This window comes from Rhea pennata, chromosome 1 (assembly GCF_028389875.1).
Source record: "Rhea pennata isolate bPtePen1 chromosome 1, bPtePen1.pri, whole genome shotgun sequence".
Lineage (NCBI taxonomy): Eukaryota > Metazoa > Chordata > Aves > Rheiformes > Rheidae > Rhea > Rhea pennata.
Window position 1 is genome coordinate 7021834 of NC_084663.1, and position 12603 is coordinate 7034436.

Below are 12603 nucleotides of genomic sequence, written 5' to 3' on the forward strand. Positions count from 1 at the left end.
TAGCTTTTGCAAAAACTTGCTAGTCCCTTGCTTTGATTTGCTTTGGTAACACAAGATACACGTAAGTTTTCAGTAGAAAAGTAGACTGCAAATTGAATCTAATTATACTGGTATAATCACAGGATGCAATTTTATCAATTGCACAAAAAATACATAAACGTATAAATTATTTTGCGTATTTAACAAGAAAAATACTATGGATATAGGTATTCCCCTGACCCTGCATCAAAACCACTGTGTGCCCATTTTAATTAAGGGTACTTAATTAAAGGACAGACAAACTGTTCTAATGACAAAATTACCTGAAGCTGCACAATCCCCTACAGCAAAAAACTGGATGCAAAGTAGGTAGTAAAACTCCTTGACAAGAAGCCAGAAGTCACCTAGTAGTACCAAAGAACAGTGCTGCAGGGCCAGGAAACTGAGAAGCTCCAGTTTACCCCGAAATATCTTTAGCAAGTAACTCCATAGAAGAATTTTCACAGATCCAAATCCATCTAAAGCATTAGGCTGATAAGAACAAAATACAGCTACCATTTAATTCATGTATTTTATTAGTATGCAGCTATTGAATTTGGATAAATTGAATGCCTTTGAGCCTGAGCAGCATGCTGAGAAAAGGAAATCCACTTTACTTTGGATGACAATTAGATGCTTAATCTGCTATTAGGAACTGGCATTCTTCCATCAGGAAAAAGTGGAAATTAGATTTTACCAACGGACGTAGCCATGTTGCTGCAGAATACGTATTGGAAGGAACTCCGCTAGAATTGTGATTTAATGCAGGCACCACCAAACCAGAAATGGGGGCGGGGGAAGATACAAAGAAAACCACAAAGGCTTTTCTCTGGTTTACACGCAAGGCTTGAAGATTTAGTCCCCCTACTTGGTACAGGGGACTTTGCGTCCCGTAACCCTGACACGGAACTTGCCTCCCTGCGCACGGGCAAAACAGCAGCTGCGGATATTGGTTACTGATTTAAAAGGCAAGTTTTTGGTAACCATAAACTTTTAAAGTACTTGGCTTCTTACAAAAAGAAATTCAACTTTTGCAGAAATCTGGAGAAATGTATCTAAATATAAATACAGCGTTCTGAACACCTCTGAGTTGGAAAACGTGCTGCCCGGGACGGTCCCCACGAAAACGCGCTCACCAGTCTAGGAACTTCCCCATCGGCAAACGCGAGCAGGACACAGGCAGGAGACGGAGCAGATTTAAAGTTGCGCTAAGAACCTCGTTGTGCCATTCTGAATCTTTGACCCTGTGCTCAAAGAGCACTGTAACTCTATTTAAGTGGATGTAGTTTTTTTTCCCCCCAATAAAAACCTCGAATTCTCACCGAAGCATCACTGGCAAGTGTATTTTAAAACTCCCTGCAACCGCTGGAGCCGGCAGCACAGCTCGGCCAAGCAGAGGGCTGCCGCCTTCAACGCGGCACCGGCAGAGCGGGGTAGGACGCGCGCTGCGAGGCCGCAGCCTCAGTCACGCTTACTCAAACCAAAATCGCAGCGGCAAGAAGAGGAGTTCTGCTCCCCTCCTGCTCCCCTCCACGCCCGGTCCCACGGCGGCGTTTCACCCTTCCGCGTGCTGGCACAAGACCCAGCAGCCACGTAACGAGCCAAGAGAGGCAACTACCGTGGATTAAGATTTATTTAGCCAAAAAAAAAAAAGGAAATAAAACTAAGCCCAGGCCAGTTTTCTGGGTCAGTCCGCCCCAGGCCTGCGCAAGGCAGAGCGGGAGGCGACCACCCCTCGCGGCCGGGGCGGCGCCGGAGCCGCGCGCGAGAAGACCGTCCCGGCTGTTTCACAGCTTCGCTGAAGGGCAAGCAGGTCTTGCGGCTCTCACCGAGTCGGCAGGCGTGTTTTAACGCCCGTCGGCAGGTTTCTTAGGGCAGGAAGGCTGCTTTGGTAGGAGGCCAGCTGTTCTTTTCAACGCTGCTCGTAGGAAGCGGTGCCCAAGCTGGAGCCCCCTGGGATGCCACAAGGTGTTCAGAAGATCGCTGCAGAAGACCAAAGTGAATTTACGGAGACAGACACCTATTCTAAATTACAACACTTTATTGCAGCATTGGCAAAGGTCAGATTTCTGAAGCTGGTGAAGATCGGGCGGCATTTCTGTATGAAATGTTACAATTTTACAAGTCTCTCTTCCTACATGCAGAAACCAAAAAACAGTGGTAAAAAGAATTTTAAAAGAGCTAGAAAATAAAGAATTAGTAACATACAGATGAGCTCCTTAACTGAATGAACTACCTCTACCTGAAAGCAAACAAAACCCTATGCTAATAAATAACAGATTGTCAGAAACAGACCAAGAAACCTCATTTCTACTTAGAAAAAAATAGAAATTCTACTTGTTTCCAGACTTATTTAAATCTTTTTTTAAGCTTTTTGTTTGTTTGTTTCAATAGACACAGAGGCTTATCAACCCATGAAGATCAACAAAACATTTGGATCCGCTCCTTGACATCCTCCTGTCATGCTGACTGGCACGTTTTGGTTTTCAATGATACCTACAATGGGCTCATTATATCCCTGTTCTTACGCTGGTGTCAGGCTGTTCCAAGCAACAGGGGTCAACACCCTGTGTTAATCAGCTTCACATTTTGTTTTAAACCTTAATAGACATTTTACCTCCTTGGCTCTTAAGTTTTTCAGCCCACCCCACCCCAACTTCTCTTTCTTGTTTGTCTTACAGAAAAAAAAAAAGAGTTATTCCTTAACCAAAAACTTTCTCTCTGAGGAGTATCTGATGTTTGATAATGTCATAATTTTGTTGTCCTACACGTCAGGGTTTCCTGTTAGATTTTACTGTTTGCTCTACACTTTTCTGCTGTAGAGTTGGAGCCCCCAAAGAACATTCTTCAAACAGACCACTCGATTAAGAGATAGCGTAACTTTGTTTCCCACGTACTGAGCCGTCAAGACCTCTCCTGTTCCAGTGTAATCCATCTTCCTTCCAAGTTGATCTTTGTTTTCAGTGAGCTGCTCACTGGTCAAGTTAACCATCTCATTCATGTGCTTTCTGTCTTATGAGAAGATTAACCCTTACACAGTTCCGGTAACAAAATGCTTTTTTTTTTTTTTTTTTTTTTTTGTCCTTTTTTTGCCTTTTTTTTTTTTTTTTTTTTTTTTTTTGGTAGGCCATGCCTGGAAGCTTCCACTTGTTCTGTGCGGGTTTTTTGAGGGGGGAAGAGAGGAGGCTGCTGTTTCTGCCCCACGGCCCCAGCCTGTCCCAGGTTTCAATTCTGAACGCTCTAGACTGACATGCTGAGATGTGTCCACTGCTCTCACTTAATTGCTGGAGGACTCCACTATCCACAACTTCAGAGATACGGGACCTAATGAAACGACACTTGCTGCTGGATCAACGTCTCCTAAGGGAAGGAAGCACAAAAGAAACAGGTTAATATTAACACATCTGATATTGCACAGGTTTGCAGCCCTGGAATCAATCGATAGTGATTTGTTAACTCTTCTAGTCTCCACATTTTAAAGTTACGTATTTCTGTTAGCTGTACAAGTTTTTAAAAAGACTGCACCTGCCAAGAGAAGGCAGTTACACTAGAAAAACAACCCTCTACACAGTATCTCAGCATCTAAAATAGTTCAGAATTAGACATCTACCTTATTCTCCCAGAATAGATGCTAAACTACCTAAAGTGCACAGATAACTGTCACTTCTACTAATGCACAAGATATTTCAAATAGTTTCCATTTTTCTGCACAATTTCTTAATGTTTAGGAGAAGTATTTTAGAATGATTAGGAAGGGCTCGCTAGAGTTGTTTAGAATAACATTTTCAGATAGATAACAGCTGCACTAAAATCTTTGGCTATCCTTTGTACATGAAAAACAGCTCTACCCATGAGAAATAGCATTTATATTTCATAAGAACAAAAACATGCATTGAACAGTCATGACACTTTGCAGGAACACGATACAAAAAGATCAGAGAAATCGAGAAGCAGTGCTAATCTAGCCATCAGATCGGGGAGCCATCAAATACACTGTTTTACAGTTGACTTCTAGAATGTAAATTAATTTTAGTGGTAGAAACCAGAGCACAAATTAGACAGTATTTATGATCATAAGGAATCTCAAGGGCTATATAAAGTCTTTCACCACCTAAACCATACAGCTAGTATTCTTTGCATTGGTGCATATACCTCAAATATTTATCAAATAAGATAAGAATGCTGAATTACTGTAGCAATCTATGTAATACGATCATGTGTTTTATTTACACTGTATATTTTTATCAGGAAGTACTGAGCTGAGATATGTCTGGAACTTTATCTGTGGTATTGCTTCTATTTCTCAATTTTGATTTTAACTGTGTTTCAGAATTATGTAATATTATACTCCCAATTCTTTGTGACACACAAAACATTAGAAACATTGGCCATATGGTTGCAAAGCAAGGAGCTTTAATTTTAATACATTTAGTAAAATGAAATTTAACTTGCAGAATGCTAAAACTGAGAAGAAACTTTAAACATCAACAAGTTACAGAGCACGAGCCTTTACCTCTCCATTTCCCCTTAAAAATAATTTTACCTGTTGAGGTGGAGGGAAGGAACTAGGTTAGGACTGGCTGTATCTAACCTAGTAAAAATTTATTTCATCCTAAATAGCAGCTGCCCTGGCAATGTGATGGTAGATAAAGCAGTAAATTGCATTTCAAATGATTAGGGCAAGATGCTGCTGATTAAAAATACCACTACTAATTCTTTCTTTTTTTTTTTTTTTAAACATACTTTACATTAAGTGTCTCTATAAACTTGCAGACAGTACAAAACTCCTGAGTATTACACAGTTTAAAAATCAGTCAGGGACAAAAATTACAATTTTTTTAAACAGAGAAAAGCTATGAATATACCACTACATCACTTTGCCAGCAGAGAGGAAAAAAAAAGAAAGAAAGAATTCATCTTCCTTCAATTCAAAGAAAAGCCCAAACCTGTAATTGGCAAGATCAAAGTTTGTACATAATTATAAACCCCTTAAACTGTATGTGCAAAACGAATCAATTTTTTGAAGCAACTCCCCACCTCCCTCCCCTGCTAATAACTGTTATTGAACTCTGTAACAATCTTATACTCAGCTTCTCCGCAGCACTGCACAAGCATTAATACTGCTGCATCCTCCATGTGGTTGGGGAACACAGATACATTTTACCCACCACAGTAACTTAACCACATCTGGAAAAGAAAACTGGAACTTGTAGAAAATACACAGAAATGTGAACAGAAAATGCACATTATGGGTTAGGAAATTATTAAGAATCCATTACACATACGACGTTGGGAGACTAAGGCAGCAAGACAAAGCAATGACTCAGAACCGAAACGTGCCTAGGGTAATATATCTGACTTGTGAAATCAAGTCCTTTCTGCATATGGTTGACACGACAGTATCGTAAAAGAATTCTTATAATTTCTTAACATAGGAGATCTTTGAGATGAAGTTACACACTTCTCCTTAATCCCTTTTTGTCCTCCACCAACCCACACTGCTCTTTATATTTCTGGAGCAACTTATTTCTTCACGAATTTCGGGCGCCTTCCTTCTCCTCCTCCTCCAAACACCTCCTCTCAAAACTCACTTGCTGCTTTGCTTTCCATGACTAATCTCAGCTTCGGTGCTGTCTGTTCCCTTTCTCTCGCCTAATCACATTAAACAAAAACAGGAACATGAAGTAGAAACACAACGAACACCTAGAACATATTTTAGACATAACGCTTTTTCACAAGCGTTTCTCTTGTGTGTCTTATTCTACCAAATACATTTTGTTACTTTCAGTTGCACGAGCTTTCGGGGTAGCAGAAGGACATTTCCTCATGTGGAGGAGAACCTGGAGAGCATCCGAAGCTCAGATCCTGCTCCCTGCATGGACAGAGAGAACCTCAGGGGAGCCTTCAGCTCTCCTCTGCTCAAAACTGGCCTTTCATAGATAGCATATTTACCTTTCTGTGTGCTGTATATATAGGAAGAGAAGAAAAATACTGGACAGAGCACTAGCTTAAACCCATGGAAATTTAAATTCAAGTACCTCTCATGCCATGAACCGTCAGCTTATTTCTGGTCTCACAGAGCTATGAGATTGGACAAAAGATCACTTTTACTCCGCACAGGAGTGTTAAGTGTATTGGCGTACAGCGCCGTGAGGTGACTTTGATTTTTCAGTGATGAAAGCAATAAACATTTTATGATATAGAGATTACAAAAATACTGTACCTTACCGTGGATGGAAGAGAAATTTCAAGAATTATAAATGCTTGTAGACTCAGTCTAGATACATTGCTGCTGCTATGAGTAAGGGCTCTGAATAACAAAATTGGAAGTTTTACACTGCAGAATGTGTTAGCCTATATATATTTCATATATATATATATATATATATATATATATATATATATATATATATATATAATGGATATAAATATAAAAAGAGCAATATTTGATTTTAAATAATGGTTATCAATTAACCTGTGCAAAAATATATTCTATGCACCAGTCATATTTCCAAGCATGTGACTCGAAGGTGCCCTGGTCATTTTCTGCACCCTAATTAGTAACTTCTGCACTGTAAATGTTAGATTCAGACAATCCACAAAACCTAGACTAGTCCAAGCACATGAATTTCATATTGCACAAATTATTTTATATCTCTTCAAGTCATAAAATACGCTGAAATAAACCCGAACAAAAGTCATAGTATACAAACCAGCCTGTATCAGGAAGCTGTTTTGAGTACTGGTAGTTTCCAGATGGCCACAAAACTCCAGTTTTGAGCATACAAGTATGTTTAAGAATCCCTTTTAAATAGAACATCTTTGATAAATGGATACATCAATACACATGCTTTCGTCTTTCTTTTCCTCTAAACTATTACTGCCATCAGGCCTCTTCACCTCTGCTATGCGCTTTGGACGCATCTCCCACACTTGCAGTGCGGGTGCCCAAAAGCACCCTATTGCTAAGGCAGCCATCACTGGGCTCAGCTTCTTCTCTTCAGCCCTTATCCAGAGCAGTCTGCCAAAAGAAGTTGCAGAGTGCGGGGGAAGAAGAAAAAAAAACTGGCCTTCCTCCCTACAAAGACCCAAAAATGGAGGTTTGCATTTCGCTGCCAGGTTTGAATGGCTTTCACGGAAGGTGATGCTAGTGCATACGTCTAGTAGGAGAAAGAAGGTAGGACAGGGTCAAAAACGACAACTGAAAAGAAGTCAAGATTAAAATAGTGATGAAAAAAGGTGGCAGAGGATAAGGCGAACAAACTAGCCCACAGAATTGAAAAGAATATCATATTTTTAAACATTTAAAATGCCTAGAATGTGCAGATGAGAGCAATTTAATTGTAAAAATCCTTAGAGCAAGAGCACAATATTACTGCTGCACTGAGGCCCTGTCCATCTTCTGTCCATCTCCTGTCCATCTTTTGGAAAAGCAATCAGGAGATCACTGAGAACGGCAACCAAGGAAAGACTACAAAAGCGGTGACGGTCAGATGGATTGAGGCTCACAGAGGAATAGCAACTGGGTTTAGCCTGACTGAGACCTCCAGTATTTGAATCATTCCTGAATTTAAATTTTCAGAATATAATAATGATCAATACGCTAACTATTCACCGAGGGACATATAAAGCGTTCTTGCCCAGTACCAGGAACAGGAGAGCCGGATGTTAAATTCACATTTTTCCTGATTATCCGTGCTTTCATTTTTCAGCATTACTAAAACAGTCTTTATTACGAGAATATTTAGCTAATAAAATCTTAGCATCCTGTTATTACCTTTATGCTTCATTTTTCTTTATTAAATAGATTAAAGAGAAGCAAGAGTCAGATGCAAACAGATCTGAAATTATCAATGAACTTGAATGCAATTTCGTTTGTCAGGTTAGGAACGCATCCCAAGCCATCCTACCACTGAGAATTATTCGAGGTTTTCTTCAAAACTCCTCACTTTTGATACGCACAGTTCCTCTTTACTAAAGTTTCGGAACAGCAGCGAGTCTGGAAGCTATGCTTTTAATAGAGTTTTAACTTCAATGCATTAAAACTTTTTGGTAAGGCCTGTTTCTCTATGCTCAAATTTCCTAAAAATTGGTTATTCATATTTAATCTGACAAAATCTGTAAATCTCATTGCATTTCATCATCACAGAAACACTTACGGGACACACAAAATTTCTGCAGTGTTTAAGTGAACTGCATTATAGGAACAGCCACTAATTCATTCTTCCATTTACTGATGTTTTATCATAAGTGAAGGAGTTGCCAAATTTGTTTCCTTTTGTGAAAATTAAATTCATACAAATAATAATCTCCAGCACCCTGGCAGAGCAAAATAGAACCACAGAAAAAATTAGATTGGAAAGACTCTCTGGCAGTCCAAATTCCTGCCGTGAAAGCAGGGAACGAGAAAGCTAGGTCAGGTTGTTCAAGACCAAAAACATACCAAAAGCCCCTGATCTTTGATTCAACCATTTTGATAGGTAGATTTAGATATACTTTCTAAAACACATTTGATGCTTAGGGCATGTTTTATTAATACAAAAGTGAAGGTAAAACACCAAATCAGTTTCTTCACTCTCTTATGTTACTTTAAATGCAAGAAATTCCCCATCTAAACATCCACTTTCAGAATCCGTCAGACTAGATGGTGCAATGGAGTCAGCCAGGAGCTCTACGGCCTCGGGTCATCCCTCACCTCCAGCAATTTAGATCAAAAACTTATGCACCTTAAAGAAAGCAGCACTTTTTTTTTTTTTCCAAATAAACACTAAAATTACTTAGCTTTGAGTCACTATTGAAGGAAATTAACCTACCAGTCACCTTCATATATGAAGAAGAAACTCAAAACAGCTCACTCAACATTTAAGTGATAAAATCTGAAGTTACACAAGTTACTTCTAATAAAGTGAACATTTCCTCAAACACTTACGAAAATTAATAGCTCATAGTATGAAAACTGGCTCACAACAAAAAAGAAAATATTTTAGCGTCCTCCGTGGAACCCGCGGGCACCAAGGCAGCCCGAGCAAGGATACTGCAAGATCGCCCCTCAAAGTTGGAGGGCAATCTTCAGCGCGTGCTATAAACCAGAAGCCGTACAGACATTAACTGCGTTACAACCTACTGCTGGTGGTAAGCGATGGGAGGACACAACCTTTGGTAAATATAACTTCACTTAAATATCTTTCACTGAGGGTGAAGAAAAGTAGCGTCGCATTACAGCAGCCTAAGGTGGCTCAAGTGACACATGACTGCAAGCCCGAGCATTACGCTACACAACAAATTAAATATGCCCACTAAAGCAAACTTCCTGGTCCCTGCTCTAAGGCGCTTACAGATTAACAGGAACAAAGAGCAAATTACATAATGCAGAGCGAGAGCAGAACTGCCAGCGCGTGGCATGGCTGTTCGGAGCAGCAAACACTGCTTGAACTGTTCTCCGGCCAGTGCCTGACCTAGTTTACTGCGAAGTCCCAGATTATTTTCCCTAAAACATTTTCAAATAAAAAGATTTCAAAAGAACAGCATAAAAAGCTGCAAATAGCACATTTAAAGGGTAACTGCAGGGTGCTTCTCATGTATGTTTAAAGAATTTGTAAGAGATGACCGAAATAATTGTATAGTCTTCTCTTACAGCTCTATTTATGAGACACTTGCACATGTTACAGCAATTCCTGTAACTGAATAGTTTGCATTTCTATGAAAGTATTAGGCCATAGCAATATAAAAAAGCTACACGGACAGCACTGGTACTGAGTTACATCTGCTTAAGGTTTTTCTTAAAAAAAACAGAATTTTTTAAAAACCTTGCATTTTAAAACAAATACATTTTTAAATACATGCTGTATCTCTGCAGCGGTTCAGTGGAGTAAGAGATCATCAAAAAGCTCTAAAACGCACCAGAAAAAAGAGCTGACAAATTCCGTGTTATGGTAAGTGCTGAACGTCTTTCCAGTTTTTATAAAGACAGGCCAAACAGTAGGAAAACTCCCCCGCTCCCCTCCCACTAGCTGCTCCCATCTATCTACCCCCAAAATTAACTTGTAACAGAGGAAAAAACATGGAAACACTGCATTTCACCTGAATCTCCAACTACTCAAATTTTGGCTGCAGTGTTAATATGAAGAGTCTGTCTATACTCAAGCCCATGCTGCGAACTACTAAGCTGCAGAACAGACTATTAACAGCCAGCAAGTTATTAGACAACTCTGACAGTAACTTAAAACCTTTTGCCGATAGGCTGCTGCTCCTCTTGGGTGTTAGTTTGCTTTAGAAGCAGTAATCACATTCCATTTACTCTTACTGCCAGCGACCCACCCCAGATGTACAGTATTTCAGATAAATTTAACAGTCTCTAACCATTTCTGTTGATTCTTATGTACTCATCCGCAGGATCAAGATCTGCTGTGCTGCATTTTCTCTCTATTTGGGGCTTCAAATACAGAGACAGAGCTCGCAAGCTCACAGAACTGAAACATCACAACAGGAATTTCTCTAGAGGTTTTTGAACATTGTCTTCCCCATCTCACTGAGGGCCGCATCTCTTCCCCTACAACCAGTGCTTTAAACTCTACTAACCATTTAACATCTAAAAACATTGTGTCTTCCAAATCTCTGTCAATAACATATTACAAACATACTACCAGAAGGACAAAACACTGACTTGCTAGTATTTTAACAGCATACTTCAGAATGGAAAGTATTAACAAATTCACACTATGCAGGCCATTATCTGTTTCAATTATGAAGGTAATCACTTGCTTAGAATCAGAATTACCCAATTTAAAGGAAGATTGTCCTACCTCCCACCAGTTTTAAAGATTAGATCTGCATTAGGTGCTCCCTTCGGATGCTGGTAACGAGGTCGCCGTTCACGATTAGTATTCGCAGGAGCTGGACGTTGTGCCAGGGACTGCAACATCTCTGTAATTTCAAAACAGAAAATTAAATACATTTTGCATGCATCTTTCTGAAGAGGAATTTAAACCATTTTCAGAGGCATGAATTAAGATTTCTTATGTATGCTTTCCTTTACTTGAGGATTAAAATTCCTTATGCTATGTGGATGCTAACATATCCACAACAGTTAATGTTAAAAAGTTATTAAGATTGCACAGACAGCTTTGACATATTCAAGCTACCCTGTCATGCAAACTTGTATTTCCAGATGTTCCTAGATGTTCCCATAGGAGCAACCAAAAGGAGTTGATCTCACCACAAGTGCTTAAGGAAGGAGCTATGACCTTTTCTTTCATTACATACAAGCCACAACTGACTTTATCAGTCAGGGACAAAGGTTCACAGCAGCGTGATAGGCCACAGCACAAAGCTACTCTGAAATAGTAACAACTGCGCAACGCTGCTGCCAATTAAAGACTCAAGGAGAGACTTGTCCTGATTTAGGCATCTAGAAGTCAGGTATTTAAGTCCAAACTAGCCATAACAGGATCCTTTAACAGACAAGAGACAAACGGACACCTGAAGAGGGTGACTCAGCTCACTCATCTTACGCCAGCTGCTTTAGGGATTGATTTTAGCACTTTCTGCATGCACCCATTTCTTCCCACTGATCGTAAAGGGGCCTACACTGGCTAGCTTGGCTCTGGATGTGCAACTGTTGGGCAGTTAAAGCTAGGTAGAAACATCAGGCTTCTGTCATTTGGTAAAGATTCATTTATCCAGGAATGAGAAATATTTACATATTATGATTAAAGAATAAAAATACAAAATAAAAAGGCTTCTGATCAGACTAAGTTAGTGGTTAAGTGTCTGGTGCAATTAGGAACTCATCAGAGGAACCTTCGCAGAACCTACTGCCACATGCTGGCACATCTAATTGAGAGCGTTTCTGACAGTCCACCTCTGCAAAAAGCTACATTGCTCAGCAAACACAGACAGATGGAATAAACGAAGGGGAAAAGTGGAATAAGCTGTTAAATGGATTGTGTTTGAAAGTCTGCTCTGTCTGCTTCTCTAATCTCTGCTAATCTCATTGGAGACACTTACCCATCACCTGCTAGAAACAGTGTTCAACTACTTTGGCAACGACTTGCACAAGTCATGAACCCACCTACTCAATCTCTGAGAAATAGGGAGCAACTACAAATGATTTAGCACAATACTGATGTCAGTTATTAAACCACATATGAATACGTGCTTTAAGAATATATATATATATGTTCTGTATACCTCCTGAGCACGACTGGCTAAGAAAGCCCTCCAACACATTAAATGGCCCATCTTTGTAAACATCAGGAAACCCCAGCCTTCAAGTCTGGGCATCAGCACAGATCTCTGCAAAACAACTAGAGCCAGGAAGGCAGTGGCAAGAGATTATGGTACGTTGCCAGCCAGGTGCTAGAAGCAAGCGATGAGTGAGCAAGTGTGTGCACGCCGATCTTGCTTCCCTTCTCGACACAGCGGAGAAAAAAAAAAGAAGTTTGTGGTTTGTGAAAATCCAGGAACAAGAAAACTGAGTAACTGAGAAAACAGACAGAAGGCAGGCAAGGGAACCCAACGTATTAGCTATGCTGAGGTCATGCCACCCAACCTTGCTCTTAGTGCGGGGAAAAAACCCTACATAGA

General features: G+C 40.0%; 1 protein-coding gene across 3 annotated transcripts in view; it reads right to left on the reverse strand.

Annotated features, from left to right (window-relative positions):
- Nucleotides 1-2041: 2041 nt before the first annotated feature.
- The window catches only part of UPF2 (UPF2 regulator of nonsense mediated mRNA decay), a 71395-nt gene continuing 60833 nt past the window's right edge, over nucleotides 2042-12603 (reverse strand). For 2 of the 3 annotated variants that reach the window (XM_062580716.1, XM_062580726.1), the window contains exons 21-22: nucleotides 10821-10941; nucleotides 2042-3378 (exon numbers count right to left, since the gene is read on the reverse strand). In XM_062580716.1, the coding sequence (XP_062436700.1) occupies nucleotides 3369-3378; nucleotides 10821-10941 (131 nt within the window). In that variant the 3' untranslated portion in view covers nucleotides 2042-3368. Of the gene's footprint in view, nucleotides 3379-10816; nucleotides 10942-12603 lie in introns of those variants that run through there. The other variant, XM_062580734.1, reaches the window with a different exon arrangement.